The sequence below is a fragment of the Labrus bergylta genome, chromosome 12 (genome assembly GCF_963930695.1).
Source record: "Labrus bergylta chromosome 12, fLabBer1.1, whole genome shotgun sequence".
NCBI classification, from domain to species: Eukaryota; Metazoa; Chordata; class Actinopteri; order Labriformes; family Labridae; genus Labrus; species Labrus bergylta.
Window position 1 is genome coordinate 6,927,486 of NC_089206.1, and position 18,206 is coordinate 6,945,691.

The 18,206-nt window shown below is 41.1% G+C and overlaps 2 protein-coding genes across 3 annotated transcripts; one reads left to right on the forward strand and one right to left on the reverse strand.

Moving 5' to 3' along the window:
* Window positions 1-475: 475 nt before the first annotated feature.
* LOC109985487 (uncharacterized) lies at window positions 476-2,522 on the reverse strand. The gene is made up of 4 exons (XM_020635847.3): window positions 2,213-2,522; window positions 1,327-1,428; window positions 1,047-1,220; window positions 476-938 (listed from the first exon to the last, which is right to left on the reverse strand). The coding sequence occupies exons 1-4, from the start codon at window positions 2,366-2,368 to the stop codon at window positions 768-770; spliced, it is 603 nt and encodes a 200-aa protein (XP_020491503.2). The 5' UTR covers window positions 2,369-2,522; the 3' UTR covers window positions 476-767.
* Window positions 2,523-5,639: 3,117 nt separating this feature from the next.
* Window positions 5,640-18,118, forward strand: pan2 (poly(A) specific ribonuclease subunit PAN2). Of its 2 annotated transcripts, none has more exons than XM_065960998.1 (26): window positions 5,640-5,790; window positions 6,048-6,353; window positions 7,533-7,702; window positions 7,821-7,941; window positions 8,046-8,123; window positions 8,418-8,688; window positions 8,912-9,257; window positions 11,044-11,140; window positions 11,262-11,381; window positions 11,516-11,635; window positions 11,731-11,859; window positions 11,993-12,192; window positions 12,338-12,486; window positions 13,034-13,140; window positions 13,249-13,347; window positions 13,464-13,552; window positions 14,478-14,619; window positions 14,761-14,898; window positions 15,024-15,083; window positions 15,171-15,261; window positions 15,341-15,498; window positions 15,727-15,870; window positions 16,093-16,272; window positions 16,389-16,482; window positions 17,564-17,767; window positions 17,891-18,118. In XM_065960998.1, the coding sequence occupies exons 2-26, from the start codon at window positions 6,066-6,068 to the stop codon at window positions 17,923-17,925; spliced, it is 3,630 nt and encodes a 1,209-aa protein (XP_065817070.1). In that variant the 5' UTR covers window positions 5,640-5,790; window positions 6,048-6,065; the 3' UTR covers window positions 17,926-18,118. The 2 variants fall into 2 exon arrangements, with proteins under 2 accessions (XP_065817070.1, XP_020493678.2); XM_020638022.3 differs by having other exon boundaries at window positions 17,564-17,755.
* Window positions 18,119-18,206: the final 88 nt, after the last annotated feature.

The following is an 18,206-nucleotide window of genomic DNA, read 5'->3' on the forward strand; positions in this document are numbered from 1 at the left end:
GACAGGCTGACTTTGAAAACGTTTTACCATCAGACAGGATTCCTGTGTGCAGGGCATGAAGAAGGTTCATTGAGCTCTGGATATGAAGTCACAGTGACAACAAGCATCCTCGTTGAGCAATCCTGTACATTGACACTGAGCTACTTCCTCTTCATTTAAACATCTTCCTTTTTCAATGCTTTAAAGTGCCACTAACAATGCATCATCAGAGTGTGAGGTAACAGCTGCTTTAAAGGACAGGCCGCCTCTCTGGGAGGAAGTAAGCAGGAAGTTGTGGATCTCCACCGAGCTGGAGGATTCTTTTAGGAATTTACAACTTCCTCCTCACCTCAGTGTGCTTGACTGGCTGTTTTGTTTTGCTTACTTTTTTTTACTGAGGACATATTTATCATGATTGTTTTCAGTGGAGGGAAACACAACTAACAAAGAAAACATAATCTGTGAGACACAAGATAACTTAGATTGGAGTCAGGTTGTTTATTTTGCACATTGTGTACATACATACAAATAAATACAAAAACACAACTGATTAGAATAAATATAAATAAATAAATACAATAAATATGATTTAAATAAATATGTAATAAAGATATAATTCCATTGGAAATACCTTCCATGCACACATGGGAGAAACAAGAGTGAAACTTTTGTAGAAAGAAACACTTCTGCAGATAAATCATCAGCTCCTGAAAGCTGTACGAGAGACTTTGATCAATATGATCAAACAAAGCGTTCTTTTACAATTCATGGCAGCAACATTTCATGCTCTACATGCACATCTGAGCCGAGCTGTCTGAGTGATGAGCCGGATCACCCCGAGCAAAGACTCGAGCGCTGATGATGGAGAAGGTGAAGAGCCTGTCCAGGGTGTAGTGACAGAACGGAGCCTCATGCCAGTAGCGAGGGGGCTGCGTGTCTTCTGCGCTGATGTGGGTCTCCTGTGGAATCAGAACGAAAAAAAAACAAGAAAAATGAAGCTGCTGTTAAACTTTGATCTCAGCTATGAGGCTTCTGAAGTTTTTTGGGGATATTTTTATTGAGCTTACCTCCTGCTGATTCATCCCTGTCTTTGCGCTCACACATCTGCTCATGTCTCTCAGCAGGTTGTGGAGAGCCGGCTTCACTTTGTTGGCAAACTGTGAGCAGGACCGAAATTTAGAAATCATCTCCACGTAGGTGTTGTAGTTCCTTAGGACATCAAGGATCTTCCCAACACATGTCTGAGGGGGTAGAGAGAAAAGAATCACGATCAGAAAAGTCACCACTTCTTACTATCACTGATGTGATAATAAAATCAATATTATATTTAGTGTTCATTTTACTGACCGATGACTTCTGCTTGAGCGCCTCAGGATCACACATGTCTTTAGCTTCCAACCAAGCCAGGGTGGTGGTGAAATTAGACTCAGATCTGTCACCGTTTCGTGCCTAAAGTCCATTTGAGAAACACAAGCTCAGTGCACTGTTTGCATTACATAAATGATGGAGTGTGATATCAAAAATAATTAAACATTATGATAAATCCACAAAGTTAAAGTTAGCAGCACATACATTTTTATTTGTTTATAGTATTATATTGTGGATTTCAACAGCCAAGCAAACTGATTGGACACGAGGCACTCCACAAGTGACACTATGAGTTCTGAATACTTTTAATTGATATTTACAGCTGCCAGTGTTCTTCTTTATTCATCAATCTCATACCTCATAATCCCACAACATGCTCTCATTTCACTGGTTTCATAATTAAATTATATTTTTTAAACATACAAGTAAAGGTGCATACTAAAGTAGCTGCTCTGTGGTAACCATGGACACCAACAGAGTAGCAAAAGAGCAGTAGAATAGAGTGTTTGGGTTGCTTGGCAAAAGTGTAGTTTCAGTTAAATTGTGGAATATTTTGAGTTGGTGGAGTTAAAAAACAATTTGTTGTATTCTACTTTGTAGCACTACTTTCTCAATGTATAACTGTTGTATTTAAGCAATATCACACTCAAGTGACAGATGTTTCACAGAATATCAGCACTGCTGGGATTATCTTGTGCTATTCTGTAGACCTACAAAAACCTGGGATATTGCTTTATTTTATTAGACCTACATACTTCAACATATTAGAACTAGCAAAATACATATTTGTGAAAGTTGTATCTTAATTATACGAAAACCAACATTTAGATGAGCAGAAATGCTCAAAACAAATGAATAAACTTACCTCTATGGATGCAATCCTGGCTTGGCGGTTTAGCTCCAGAGAGCTGCTCCGTAGATCCGCGCATGCGTCCTGGAGACCGTGTCCGGCTGGAGCGCAGGACGCTGCCGCGAGGAGCCAGAGAAGAGCTGCAGCAAAAGTCGCAAAACAAAAAGCCATCGTTAAGAAATTTTACTTTAAGTGCACTATGTTTTTTTTTTCTTCTGATGTGCTTGTCCCTCCTGTGAGTGTTGTGATGTGCTGTGAGTCCTTCTTTTTATAACGTGTAAATAAGCGCAGGAGTGGGCTGTGAGTCAGGGAGGGTTTTCCTGGGTATCCCTCAGGTGAGTTCATGGTGAGTGCACATTACATCGGCATGAAGACACAGAACGGTTTTTGTGAGCAAATGAGTCATGAATGGACACATTATATGACTTTATTGTTATTAAATACAAAAAGGGAAGAAAAGGATCAGCCTCGCGTTTTGTAGGCTAATTAGGCAACAATTCACAAGGAATTATCCCACTTAAATTGGGATAGCTTATTGTATTTATTTTTTAATTTTATCTTTTATATTTTTACTCATCTCTAGACGTCATTTAACTGTTAAATTTGGGTTGCTTTTATTTGTCAAGTTTCACATCTTTGAATGTGTGGAAGTGAAATTAACCTTTTAAACATTTCAGATGAGATGAATTCTCCGCACTTAAAGGACAAACTTTCCATAATGAGACCGCGATTTGCCCCTCTTCTCTTCCAGAGAAAACCTTTTTCTGCTGACATTATCTTTCTCTTTTATGTTTAATCATCTGTATAGTGCCTAATGTAGATCTACCCGTAACTGACCTGTTTACTACACTTTATGGTCTAATCAGACAAATTAGGGGTTCGTAAAAAATTGATATCCCGGAACTACTTCTGCATTTTTCATTAACTAAGTCAAACCAAGTGCCTAATTTTCTGCTCAGGTGACATTGCGTACGTGCTGCTTCTATCATATGACCGAGGGTCCATAAAGTAGTCCTGGATGTCTCAGATATGGCCTCTTCAGTGGTATTCAGCAGGTAAAATAAATAAGGTTTTGGATATTGCTCGGGGGAAAAAAAGTTGTATTTTATGTTGATTGATTTCTGTTATCGACCAATCATGACAGCTCTACAAATGATTTGTTTTAAATACTTTTTATTTGATAGTTTTGAAGAAAAATTACATAAACTGTCAGAATGAGCACAGATCTACATATAAGGGCATCATCTACACAGGCATGGATAAATATTTCTGTTAGCTCATTCTATGACAGAAAAGAAGAGTGAGCAAAAAGGAAGGAAAAAATAAAAATAAAAATAAGCTCTACAAATTAACCGTGGTGCCTTCAGGGTCCTTCAAATGGTCTGGAGTCAAGGGTCACTTACTTTGCTTTGCTTGTGTAAATATAGCTAACGATTACCTACTATCTTTTTGTGAAGTTGTTATAATATTGCTTATTTTAACGACGATGAAGAACGTTTGTCTGATAGTGGCTTATTGAATGATTGAATGAAAGCTTTATTGCCCCTAGGGGAATTTGCCTTGCACAGAGAGCTAAAAAACACAATACAAACAAACATTTACGGGACAGCACATAAGAACACATAAAAACACACTAAAGCATCACATGATTCAATGAGGGATTTCAGCAAGTTAAATAAAGTGCAGAGTGCCGAGTTCGTCCTGTATACTCAGCTCTTATTAAGCAGCTGAACACTGCGCGGTACAAAGGATGTAATGCCTCTTTTAGTCCTCATCCTGGGCATTCTGTACCTGCGCCCTGAATTCAAGAGTTCATACTCTGACCAAAGGGGGTGCAGAGGTAGCCTAATATTCATATAGCCTAGACAAATATCCGTTTTTCGACATCGTACCCTTTCAACCATGACTGGAATATAAATGTCAAAAATGAACTGTAGAAAGGTCGTGGTGCATAATTAAAAAAAGAGGATCTCGTAAACCTGCGGATAACCAAACCGGTCAGGGGGTCAGAAGTGTAGGAGTAGTGATCCAACCTTCACAACAGGGTCCTAATACGCTGACTAGACTCTTCTCCTCTGTCGCCCCCCGGTGGTGGAATGAACTTCCAAACTCCTCTGCACCTTTAAGAAAAAGCTAAAGACCCAGCTCTTTCATGAATACCTACCAACTTAATGATGATGGTCTCCATATTATTATTGATGATGATGATGGTTGTGACGATGGTTTTTGTTTGATAACGACGACTTATCAGATGGTTTCTATAAGATTAGAGCTCTCGCGACTGGTCTTCAACCTTCCTAAAAGAGCACGTGTCACTCCGCTGTTCATCTCCTTACACCGGCTCCCAGTTACTGCTCGCATCAAATTTAAAACCTCTGCTGCTCGCTTACGAAACAGCGACAAAAACCGCTACGCTCTGCCAATGAAAGGCCTCTGATCCAACCTTCACAACAGGGTCACAAGACGCTGACTCTTCTCCTCTGTCACCCCCCGGTGGTGGAATGATTCCCTCTGCACCTTTAAGAAAAAGCTAAAGACCCAGCTCTTTCATGAATACCTACTAACTTAATGATGATGGTCTCCTTATTATTATTAATGATGATGGTTGTGACGATTGTTTTTGTTTGATAACGACGACTTATCAGATGGTTTCTATACTGATTAGAGCTTTCGTGAGCACGTGTCACTCCGCTGTTCATCTCCTTACACTGGCTCCCAGTTACTGCTCGCATCAAATTTAAAAACTCTGCTGCCCGCTTACAAAACAGCGACAAAAACGTCTCCTCCTTACTTTAACTCTCTCGTCCAGGTCTACACTCCCTCCCGCACACTATGCTCTGCCAATGAAAGGCGTCTGATCCAACCTTCACAACAGGGTCACAAGACGCTGACTCTTCTCCTCTGTCGCCCCCCGGTGGTGGAATGATTCCCTCTGCACCTTTAAGAAAAAGCTAAAGACCCAGCTCTTTCATGAATACCCTACTAACTTAATGATGATGGTCTCCATATTATTATTGATGATGATGATGATGGTAATAACGATGGTTTTTGTTTGATAACGATGACTTATATGATAATAATAATAATAATAATGCATTTTATTTATAAGCGCTTTTAAAAACTCAAAGACACTTTACAACGGTTAAAACATGAAGAATAGCACAGAAGGACAGACTAACGGAAATTGCAGCATTACACACAAATCATAAAGATAACAACAATAAAGATAACAACATAATAAAGGTGGTTTCTATACTGATTAGAGCTCTCAAGAACTGCCCTCAATATTGTGTTTTGCCTCTGGTCACTTCCTGTCAGCACCTGTGTTTCCAATCAGACTCAAAGCTGATCGTTTTCTCTTACTGACATTGTTCCCTTTTTCCTAGATCCTTGCTTGTGTTGCACTTACTCTCTGATGTACATCGCTTTGGATAAAAGCGTCTGCTAATATAAGTGAAATGTAGAATTGGAGCTTTACTCTCTGCTCTTGAACGCAACCCCGGTTTACCCCGGAAGTGTTTTTGCAATCCGTGTTATTGTTGTGAATGAAGCGAGCATGGACTCCTGTGTGCAAAACAAAAACACGAGAATAGGTTAGTGCAAACTTCACATTCACATTCAAGTATTTCGCTTTGCTTTGAAAAAAAAGTTACACACGCTGTTATTCAGTAATTTGTTTGAGGGGTGTGTAGAAACTTTAATTAAATGTAGGCACCATGTAGCCACAGCGTGCTAACGTTAGCTCCGTAAACAAGCGGTAAACATCAAACCCAGCGGGGGGGGCACATGACAACACTGAGATGCTCCAAAAACAAACAAACTATCAACACAAGTTGTCGTTTCTCCGTAGGTTAAGTTCACTGTCTCCATGATGAACTTTGACGGTCTCGACGCCGGGATGGGTGAGTACCCAGCCGGCCTCCACGGGACTCTGGACGCGGGGATGGAGCCCTCCATGGACCCGCATCTGAACCCCAACTTACTGCAGGGCGTGGAGCTCGATCCGGAGGGGCTGGCCGGGACGGGCCCCGAGTCTGTGCACCTCATGGAGGGGATGTTTTCTGAGCTGCACAGCGCAGTTTCTGAAGTTGGCATCCCGGTCACTGCCACACATTTTGACCTCCAGGAGGAAATGCTCTGGATGGGTAACCACAGAGTAAGAACCGGATTATAGTTCATTTCATATTTCATTTGTTTGCTCAAGTCAGTGTTTGGTTTCCACACCATAATACACAACAAAAACACATTTTCTCATCATGCTGAAACACTGTTGATGAGCAAACAGGAGCAGGAAGAAGATATAACACCTGCCCCCCCCTTTTCTTAATAACACAAGATACTGTTTAACAGAATAAGGATAAGATAAAACTTTATTGATCCCCAGAGGGGGAAATTCAGGCGTTACAGCAGCACAGACAAGAAAGCTGAAAAATACACATTAAACAGAATAGATAAGATAAATAAAAATAAAAACAGGGGGTATATACAAGTACAAAATGAATGATGGAGTTAACTGTGGGGAATTGAGACAGTATTTGCAGAGAATGAACAAGATAAAGTGACAAGTGATTAAAGTGACTTGGTATGATAATGATAGGTATGATAAGATGGCTAACCTGTTGTTTTCTCTTTCTTTCTTTCACAAAACAAAAAATAGATCAACACTATAGAAGCAATCAAATCCAATCAGTTAGATTAACTCAATGCATTCATAATTTCTTTATACATTATCTTTTAAATTGAACGATACTCGAGCAGCGTTTCGAATGATCATCGAGAGAATTCCATAATTTAACTCCATTTACCGAGATACACATTTGGTTTTTCATGCAGTGCGTGCAAAATGGACTTTTAAATATTAAATCTCCGTCTATGATCCTGCTCATTAGATGTAAACACAAACAGCTTCTGTGCATTTTCGGGTAATGATCTATTCCTTGGCTTTAAACGTGACTAATAATGTTTTCGAGTGAACTAGATCCTGAGCTTCTAAACAGTCTGTTAGTATAGTTCTCTGATGTTCACTTTGTTTATAAGTCTGATCGCTCTTTACTGTCACACAAACAAAGGTTTAGTGTTGGTCACATACCTCATTGCAATAAGTGAAATATGGAAGAATAAGCGAACAGTCCAACATATGGAGAGAAGCAGAATCCAAACTGTCCTTTGCTCTGTACAAAACACCGATACATTTACACATTTTCTCTTTACATATTCTATGTGATGAACACAGCATATATTTTTTTTATTAGAACATGTCTTTCAGTGTTATGGAAATTAACAAATACTTTGCAGCCATGTTTTTCTTTCTGATTCCTTTCATTATTCTCTTTAGGGTCATGTCACCTCGTTCTTCGGACCTACAATGGGCCGCCATTCTTCTTTTCAAGCGCATGGATCCGACGACATCCGACACATTCAGAGTTTGGAAACAGGCGTCCTCTTCCTTTCCAAGTCTAACCTCAAGTGTCACACTCGTGGGGGCCTTTTTATGTTTGATTACCCGTAAGTGACACAAATGACCGTTAACTGGGGTAAATGGAGCCGCTTCAATCTGCAGCTTCAAAATGATTTTGTCCACTTGTGAAATGAATTAATTCTCGTAAGATTTTTGTCATTCCAGGATGGAGGAAGGCGCTGACATGCACAGTCTCCTCATGACGGATAACAACACCTTGCTTATGGGTGGATTACAAAATTACGTGGTGGAAGTTGACTTAAATACTGTCCAAGAAACTCAGAAGGTGAGATAGTAGGATGACTGGACCACATGGCACATTGGACATAATAACCACAAAAACAACACAGATAAACACATTAGATTGATGGTTTTCTTTGTACGTAACAGTTCAATGTTGAGGTACCAGGAGTGGCAATAATGCGACAAACCAGCCGTTTCTTCTTCTGTGGCCACACGTCTGGCAGGGTATGTTTTTTATCTTTATTCATCATGTATATTTTTCTTGTTATTCAAACTCATTTCAGTATTTCACCACAGTTACTTGATCTTTAGTTTTGAAGCTGTACAATCATCATTTCCACCATGGCTGTCTGAATTCTTTCCCTTCCACTTATTGCCTATCTTTGTTGGTAAATCTTCTTCATGTTAAATCAAATAAACAAACAGAAAGGTAATCATTTCTTCATCGTCAGCAAATGGGAGATGATTGTTCAGTTCACACAAAACTCCTGATTTCTCTCTCTACCGACAAAAAAACAGGTAACCCTGCGGGATTTGCGCAGCTTCAAGACTGAGCACGAGTTTGACGCGTTCTCTGGCAGCCTCTCGGACTTCGACGTTCATGGAAACCTCCTGGCTGCGTGCGGGTTCTCCAGTCGAGGTTTGAATGGGTTGGCATGCGATCGTTTCCTCATGGTGTTTGACCTCCGTATGATGCGGGCTGTAACGCCTCTCCAGGTGCACGTGGACCCTCTGTTCCTGCGTTTCATCCCTACCTACACATCACGGCTGGCGATCATCTCACAGTCAGGTACCGACGGGAATGTGGGGTCTCCTTAATGTGGCTCATAAGTCAGTGTGTTTGTAGACTGATACATGTGTCTCTTTCTTTGGTGTCTTAATATTGGTAATTAGAAGTAATTGTTGATGCTTTGTGTAAAAGCATTTAGAGACATTTTCACCTCAGCCACTCATGTATTTGAAACATGTTCTCATGTACCTTGTAATTAAAGTTCCACCTCCTCTTTCTCCAGGTCAGTGCCAGTTCTGCGAGCCAACTGGTCTTGCAAACATGGCGGACGTTTTTCACGTCAACACCGTGGGCCAGCTGCTCATGAGTTTCGACGTATCGGCCAGCAAACAGTGCATGGCGTTCGGGGACTCTGGAGGATGTGTGCACCTGTGGTCGGACGCTCCAGAGGTCTCTTTTAACGACTACTCCCGGGAGACGGAGTTTGCCCTGCCCTGCCTCGTGGACACGCTGCCTCAGCTGGACTGGAACCACGACCTGCTGCCCCTCTCGCTCATCCCCATGCCGCTGACCAGCACCGAGCAGCTGCTGTCAGACTGGTCCTCCACTATGGCTACACCCAGCCCCAGGTAACACAGTCACAGGAGCTGTTTGTGTTTACATTGATTCTGAAGTTCCCTACTTTATTATTTCACCTCAGAGGCACTGTCCTGTGAAGTGCACTTAATTAATTGCCAATTTATAGACCATTATCTCTGGTTTCAGTACTTTTATAATAAAAGAGCAGTTTACAACCATTTGTGACAAAAAGTAAACACCCGTATGCAGTTTTTCAAGATTTAGTTCTTCAGAAGGAAGCGGCGGGCTCGGGACGTCATACCACAAACCAGAGAGGGAAGTGGGAAAGAGTTTAGAGACAGACAAAGTCATTGTTGCTTCATGTGTGTGTTCATGGGATTTGTTGACAATTGCAGAACTGTAGAATATAGTCTGCTTTATCTCTGATGTGAAGCCATTTCACAGAATGAAAGCAATCTGTCAAAGTTGACATGTTTGATCTTCCTCCTCGCCATAAAAAAATATTGATTCACAGTAAGGAACTTGTTAATTCCCTTGACGGCAGTCGTCTTTGTGTGACTGCACCGAGGTGATGTCAGTGTTTTACATCACGTTATGTTGACATGATGGTCATGTTTGTGAAACAGTTTTTTCACGCTCGATTTTGATCAAACCAGCAGAATTTGAATATGTTGCAAATGTAATCTCTCTGTTTCTGCTCAAGGGGAATTACCAGTCAGCTGCACGAGATCAACATTTACATGAAATATAAACTATCAGTTTTATGATATTAAATAGGAATATTATAAAATAAAAAAATCCTTAAATACATTAAAATAAATAAATAAAATTGTCCTTTACTGCATAACTTAATAAACACAGCTGTGTGTTTAGTTTTTCCATTGTTTGAGCATTGTTTTACTTTGGCTCAGAGAGGGAGAGAGGAGGAGCGGGGTGAAGAGCGACAGGCAGTTAGAAGAGAAATAGGTGAACTGAGGTTATTTTAATGCAACATTAACTATATAAATATTAACAATATTGTCTTACCCTATATCTTCTTTGAAAATAGAAAGATATATCTTAAAAAACTCGATATATCGCCCAGCCCTTCTAACAGCACAGCAGACTTTTAACCATTATTGAAAGTTCATCTCTGTCTAAAAAGTCTTTCGGATGAGTTGTGAAAGATCTTCAAAAATCTTCTTACCAAGCTCAGTTTCCTTTTGGATCCAGCCTTGCAGCATTTAAAATGTCAAAATGTTCACTCACTCAGTTGCCAGTGTTGTGGCACAATATAAAATACTGCACAGAGGCTTAGTGGGCCTTTACCTGTGACTTGTCACTTAAGTCCAGATATGTTGAGAGATTTATTAAACAAAAATAGGGAAAAACTCATTTGAAACAAAAGGTCCAAAACATGATGGTGATAAAGATAACAATGATGATGACGGTCAACAGAAAATATTTCAGACTTACTCACCCTCTTTGTCTAGCCTCCCGCCACCCCCAATGTCACAGGTAAAAACAAAGTAAACCACGGCCACTGCTAATTACCAGAAATAATATAAGACACGTTTAAGGAGCAAAATATAACAAATAATCAACTGAGGTCAAAATTCATGGCTACTACAGCCAGTTTGGCAGGTAACGACGTCGGCCAGCGAGTCCTCCGTAACAGTAATGACGTTCAGTTCTGGCTGAAACTGTTTAAAAGTGGTGTTTGTCTAACTTGTGGGTTGATTCGGAGACTGTAGTATTGTATTGATATCTGCCCTCATTGATGTAAAAGAGGGGGGGAAATGTTTCACACTATTCACTAAAGTGTTTCCTATAAAAACAAACTGTTCTTTGTCACAGGCGAGCTCCTCCTGTGGACCCAGAAATCCTGCGCACAATGAAAACTGTCGGCTTTATTGGTTATGCAGCAAATCCTCGTACCCGGCCCCGGAACCAGGCATGTCAATAACATACAATGTCGATCTTTGGCTTTTGTAAAGGCTTTCAACAGTCTTAGTATTCTGTTATTCATGAATAGATTCCAGCTTTTTAAAAGACGTTTTCTGTGTTGCCTTCAGGTTCCTTACAAAATCAAAGACGTGGAGCTGGATTATGATAACTACAACCAGGTGCCCGAGTCACCGATTGGCCGAGATGAAGAGCCACACCTCTACATGGTGCCTAAAAAGTACAGAAAGGTTAGACCCACCGTGATTATTTATGGTTTCATATTAAAACTAAAGACATCTTACAATAATCTGTCTGACGTCTCTGTGTAGGAAAATAATTTGTGCTAACATTTTTTAATGAGGACATATTTGTCGTTGACCAGGTCACAATTAAATACTCCAAGCTTGGACTGGAGGACTTTGATTTCAAACATTACAACAGAACTCTGTTTGCTGGTCTGGAGCCTCACATTCCCAATGCTTACTGCAACTGCATGATCCAGGTAAGAAAGATAGACGTTATCTATAGAATGACTTTTTAGAGATTTAAAAGAACGCGGTTTGATTTAATATGTTTGTTTCTCTCTTGGCACATTAGGTGTTATATTTCCTGGAGCCAATCCGATGTCTAGTCCAGAATCATTTGTGCCAAAAGGAGTTTTGTTTGGCCTGTGAGCTCGGCTTCCTCTTCCACATGTTGGATTTGTCGCGAGGAGATCCATGCCAGGTAGGTTTTTTCCGTCGGGGTGGATCCCTGTGGGTTATTCGGTGGTGTTAAAATGTCAACGCCAAAATTGTCTCAGCTGTTTTCTTCCGATGTAGATTTCCAAACTAAATCTCTCCCGTCTCCTCCTTTCAAGGCCAGTAACTTTCTCCGAGCATTTCGAACCATCCCTGAGGCTTCAGCGCTGGGTCTGATCCTCGCAGACTCAGACGAGCAGACGGGGAAGGCCAGACTCGGCCGCCTAATCCAGAGCTGGAACCGCTTCATCCTCACCCAGCTCCACCAGGAGACCCAGGAGCAGGAGGGCCCGCAGGCCTACAGGGGAGCCAGCAGCAGGTGGGAACAGACCACACAAACACATCTCACTGCGATGACACAAACTAGAAGAAAGTCAGGGGCGGGTCGGAAACACAAAGCTTCCACAGAAGCTGAAGAATGAGGGGACTTGAATCACTTATTTGTCGGCGTTGTGTTCCTACAGTTCTCTGGGCTCCTCTGGTGAGTCTGAAATCGGAAAACTGTTCGGCTGTGAAGTTGAGAACAGCAGTCTGTGTCGCTGTGGCAAGGAGACGGTGCGCACCTCCCTCACGCTGCTCTTCACCATGCATTACCCTGAGCAGAGCTCTCAAGGTGAGTTGCTAGTCCTCCTTTATTACACCGCTGTGCTTGGATAGTCTCGAGTTCTTCACTTGACCAGTGTTTGGACAACAATGATCAGAAAAGTCACATTGAGGACGTTCTGTGATTTGCTTAGCTTACAATTCAATTCAAAAAACTTTTATTTGTTCCCGGGGGAAAATTCAAAGGCACACAGAGCAGTAAATTAACAACAGTGCAAATAAACGAAACATTTTAACCTAAATATAAAGTGTCAATTTAAATACAGCTTAACGCTTAAACTTAATTTAAAAATGCAAAATATAAAATATAAAAGAGTAGATATAAGTGGACAGTGATCGGACTAACAGATGTAACCATAACTATGTGCAGTAAATGAGAAATAAATATATATATACAGAGCTATGTGCAAGTAGGTAAATGCTAAATGATAAGTTAATAAGGTGCATAATGGAACAACAGAACTAGTATATACAATATAACTGTAAAGGTAAAAATGAGATAAATAAAGTGACCGTAGTGCAATGATGGATACAATTATTTCACTTTGACCCTACAGACAAAACGATAAAGGAGTACGACTTTGCTGAGATCTTAAAGAAAAGCATCTGTCTGGAGCAGAGCACTCAGGCGTGGTGCGAGAACTGCGAGAAGTATCAGCCCACAGTGAGTAACAGCACACGTTCAGACTGAGCAGCAGCATATCAAACAGACACCAGTACTCTGGTTTCAGATGATTCTGCCTGATGAGAGTGTTCAATTGTGTTACTGTAGGTTCAGACGCGCAACATCCGCTGTCTGCCTGATGTTCTTGTCATCAACTGTGAGGTGAACAGCGCCAAAGAGGCTGAATTCTGGAAGGTCCAGGCAGATGTAAGTGACTTTTTGGTTCTTTTATTTTTTTCTACCTGGTAAGTTTTCCAATACATTGATATTGACACGCCTGCTGAATGATGATTATTGATGATTATTTTTGGTTTTCTTCACAGTACGCCTTCAACAAGGCAAAGCAAAAAGAGGCGATGGAACCTGCAAAACCCAAAGAACCCCCACCCATGCCCACCGAGTGGTGCCTGGAGTAAGATTCCTCTTTTGATATCCAATAATGAGGGTTTCATATTTGCTTGGATATTTATGATAACTGTGTTGATTGTTCCCATTTGAAATTCCATTTTTTAAATATGATCCTTTATCCCTTAGTCTATAAAACATCAGAAATAATTAATAAAAGCCCATCATCATGTCACAACCCAAAACCACCTAGCTATGAGAGTGTCGCCCACCTGCTGGAGGGGTTACTGCCCTTTGTGATGTCACAAAGAGAAAATCTCCAAACGGCCTGTTTAAGCACAAATTTTCTGGAAAGTGAAGCAGACAAAAGATGGAGAGTGACACATATTAGTGTTAGAAAAATATGGTAAAGTGCATATTGCATAATATGTGACCTTTAAATTAAAAGAGAGAGAGAGAGAGAGAGAGAGAGAGAGCAGCAAATCCTTAGATATGATCAGGAAATTTGAATTCTAGTGGATCTGTGTGGCTCCAAATTAAAATGTATTTCTCTCATCTAATGGATCGTTTTCTGTGCCAACAAACAAATCAAACGTTTCAGCTGAATTCATCTTAACATCCCCTTTCAAACACAGATTAAAATGACAATTGTTTGAAGTATTTTTATTGACAGAAAATCAACTGTCAGCAATCATGGATGATTGAAAATGTCCGTTCTAAGGATTAAACAACATGTGTGGCTTCCAGCTTCTCCAGTTTGACGATAACGGCTTCATTCAAGCCTTAGAATAAAAATATCATGAATCATCTTTTAGCGTTGGATTCTACTGTTAATAAAAAACAGCAAAGTATTAATGCTCTGTTTTGGTAACTGAGAAATCCAAAAACTAACCAATTAAATGAAATAAAATCTCAAGCTTTTTCTTCAATGTAATTAATCATGTGTTAGCACTCTACTTCATTTTCACTCTTACTTGTTTGCATCCTGGTAGTGGGGAGGATTGCAACACAGAAGGCTTCACCTTTGACACCCGGGCGGAGGATCTGCGGCACGTCTGGATCCCTCTCTCTCTCAAGATGTCCATCAGCAAAAGTCAGGGCCTGGAGATCAGCAGCTGGCCTGAGGGAGAGGAGGTGAGGGGGAATCATTCACAACACACCTCTAGCTTCAAACACTCATTTGGATCATTTATCTTTTTGTTCTTGCTGAACATTTTATTGACTGGGTTTTTAATCTTGGTGCATCTGATGCCTCCTCTCATCGTCTCTGACCAGTTGAGTGCTGAGGAGGAGACGGAGGGCGCTTCTCTCTACGACCTGGTTGTCACAGTACCTCACGTCTTGGACGCTCGCACGGGAGGAAACCTGGTGGCGCACATCAAAGTGGGGGAGACGTACCATCAGAGGAAAGAGGTGAGTGAAGCTCAGATTGGAGAGGACTACTTGTTTAAGTAGAGACAACGTGTGGCTGACACAGTTTTCTTGGCCTCGTTGATTCTGAGTTTGAAAACCGATTTTGATAATCATTTCTGTTTCAGGGAGTCACTCACCAGCAGTGGTACCTCTTCAATGATTTCCTAATTGAGCCAATTGACAAGGTAAATATTTGGTGTTATTGAATTCAGCTTGATGAAATATCATGTTTGGAGTCATGTAAAAGTATTGACGTTGTTTATTTGTCAAAGACTGAAGTGGCTCAGTTTGACATGAGCTGGAAAGTGCCGGCCATCCTGTATTACTCCAAACGGAACTACCACGCCAAATACGACCTCCGCAGTAAGTGTGAGGACATCAAATCATGAGCTGTTACTCGCAGTTAGAATACATTTCTGACCTGATCATACGTTCGTTTTAGTTAAAAACCCGATAGATGCCAGCGTGCTGCTGACTGAGGCGTCGCTGGCTCGGAAACAGAGGAAGAGTCACGCCACCTTCATCCCCCTCATGGTCAGTGAGATGCCACAGGCTGGGGACCTGGTGGGGCTGGATGCCGAGTTTGTCACACTCAACCAGGTGAGTCGAGAAGTGCAACTTACATTGTCAACAAGCTCCAGGAAGTCTTTGTAATAAAGGAGATTCAATCTATATAGGCTGAACCTAAATGAACCTTTAGGTATTTTTTTTCCCAGAAGGCATTTGTGGTGTTTCAGTCAGTTCTACACAAGACGAGGCAAAATCCTTTAATGTTGTCGAACTCAGATCCAAGAAATAAAACTTGCTTATGTTGGTGTGTGTTTGCAGGAAGAGGCAGAGCTGCGTAGTGACGGCACCAAGTCGACCATCAAGCCCAGTCAGATGTCTGTGGCCAGGATCACCTGCGTGAGGGGTCAGGGTCCCAACGAGGGGGTGCCCTTTATCGATGACTACATCTCCACTCAGGAGCAGGTGAGAGATTCCAGAGAGTAAAAATTGATTTTCTAGAAAACAAAAAAGTGAAAAAGTCTTCCTTCTTTAATTTGAATATTATCTGATTTCCGTACTCCTCCTCTAAGTCAGGAAACATTTCATCCAAAACATTAAAGGAGGTCATCGTAGGTTGTAGACAATCAACTTTTTCTGACATTTTAAACAGCTGCTCATGTGTGTTCATGTGTTTGTCCCTTTCAGGTTGTAGACTATCTGACACAATATTCAGGAATCAAACCAGGAGACTTGGATGCAAAGATTTCTTCAAAGCATCTGACCACGCTGAAGTCCACCTACTTAAAGCTGCGCTTCCTCATCGACACAGGAGTCCGCTTTGTCGGCCACGGTTTACAGAAGGACTTTCGGGTCATCAACTTACTGGTATATTATTTTACAGCTGCTTTAGAGTTCCCTCGTTAAATCACTGTGAGACATCTCTACAGATTGTTTTCTTGGGGCAGCTTCAGACTTCAAATAGTCTTTTTGCTGTTTTTCAGGTTCTCAAAGACCAAGTCGTCGACACCGTCTACTTGTTCCATTTGCCACGCAAGAGGATGATTTCTCTGAGATTCCTGGCCTGGTATTTTCTAGGTAAGTCGCGGCTAGTACAGTCAAAAACATTCACAAGGGTCAAATGTACGGAGAATGATCACCTACTTCAGATTATGACTTAATAAGAGTGTTGAAGCCAAATAGTTGATTTCGTGATTTATTGGATATTTTGCATTTGTTTATCAATTTTGAGTTGTTTATTGATTATTTATTATTTAAATGAATTATTAATTAATTCTGAGTGGAGGAAAGGACGGTGCGTAATACAAACTGCCCCACAATTGAACGAGCTAGAGCGGCTGCTAATGAATATTAGCTGTGCCCAGTCGGGGAACTGGGTTCCCAGGTATGCAGTCACACTGTTTTTAGACCGCAGCAAAGCAGCCACAAAATCTCAGAAAAAAGACTCTATCGCCAGGTAACGCACCGGCCTGTGTCTCCTCCATCCCGGTAAGAAAAGAATGCTAAAATTGTCTGTTAAGAAGAGGAATAAGCAACCTTAAAAAGAAAGGAAAGCTTGTGGTTAATTGGGCGCGTCTAGCAGCGCATATCCTGGAAACCTTAAGAAAAGTATTGCACTTTCAAAGAGTATGATGACGGTGCAGGAGAGAGAGAGATTTCCTTCAGGAGTGGGTGGAGCACAACAAAAAAACAGATTAAAGAGGATAAATATTTGACCTTTTTTTCATCAGGCTGACCAAACACAAGTCCAAATGAAAAGTAATGATCATGCATTACTGATGGATGTGTCATTAAAGAAATGTTTGCCTTCAAGTTAGCTATCATAACCACAAACAGGAGTGGCCGACTTTGTGATTGCAGGTTAAAGAATGAAACTATTATACCGCAGCACAGGTTGAGGGCGAAAGCAAGTCAACTATCACAACTGCATATCTGCTCCCAATTATTAATTAATTATCTGACATATTGGCTTGTTTATAAAGTGACTTAAACATGACCTGTTGTTTTGAAAATCAAGTTGAATTTCCGCTGTTTTAAAATCAGATTTCTGGGATTATGTTTTGTAACATAAGCGTTTGGATGTTAATCCCAGTATCTGCGTCACTGCCTAATAGTTGGAAAGCATTATGGAGGATCATTCCGACTTCTTTCTTCCCAGACCTAAGCATCCAGGGGGAAACCCACGACAGCATAGAGGACGCTCGCACCGCTCTACAGCTGTACAGGAAGTACCTGGAGCTGAGTCGAGGAGGCGGGAATGACGAAGTCAGAAAGGTCCTGAAGGGACTCTATGAAAAAGGCCGCCAGATGGACTGGAAAGTCCCCGAATCGGACCCAGGCGATGGTCAAGGTAGCCCAAAAAGTACGACATTACAGTGAATGAGTTTTATGCGGATGATAAGGAAGCGATCGTGGGTTTATGTGCTGGACTTGATGAGAATCAGAGTCTCAGAGTGGATTGAAAGCGCTCTTCTTCCTCCAACAGGTGCTGCTGCGTTTCCCTCTGTGATGGGGCTTTGACCTGCACCGTGATACGATCCCACCCCTCCACACTCCGGCTGATCTCTGACACTTCAGTTGGTATCACGTTGTTCGTTTTCCAATTTAATTTCCCCATCGTTTATGAATGTCTTTGTTGCTTGAACATTCTGCTACAGCACTGCGGCCAGTTTTAAATCATGATTCAATTTGTAATAAAACTATTTGTATTGCACTCATCTTTGTTTTTGTACTCATGTAAATAAATTTATCATGAGATCTAGAGGATGAGTAATGTGCTAGCAGCAGGAAGTGAGAAAGAT

Bases quoted from the DNA above. Each gene is read 5' to 3' on its own strand.
- LOC109985487 (XM_020635847.3), bottom strand. From the start codon at position 2,368: ATGGCTTTTTGTTTTGCGACTTTTGCTGCAGCTCTTCTCTGGCTCCTC. The intron at 1,429-2,212 runs GTAAGTTTATTC...AATGGACTTTAG, and splicing joins CCAGGATTGCATCCATAGAG to GCACGAAACGGTGACAGATC. The intron at 939-1,046 runs GTAAGCTCAATA...CTGATTCCACAG, and splicing joins CAGGGATGAATCAGCAGGAG to GAGACCCACATCAGCGCAGA.
- pan2 (XM_065960998.1), top strand. From the start codon at position 6,066: ATGATGAACTTTGACGGTCTCGACGCCGGGATGGGTGAGTACCCAGCC. The intron at 13,141-13,248 runs GTGAGTAACAGC...GTGTTACTGTAG, and splicing joins GCGAGAAGTATCAGCCCACA to GTTCAGACGCGCAACATCCG. The intron at 15,084-15,170 runs GTAAATATTTGG...TATTTGTCAAAG, and splicing joins TAATTGAGCCAATTGACAAG to ACTGAAGTGGCTCAGTTTGA.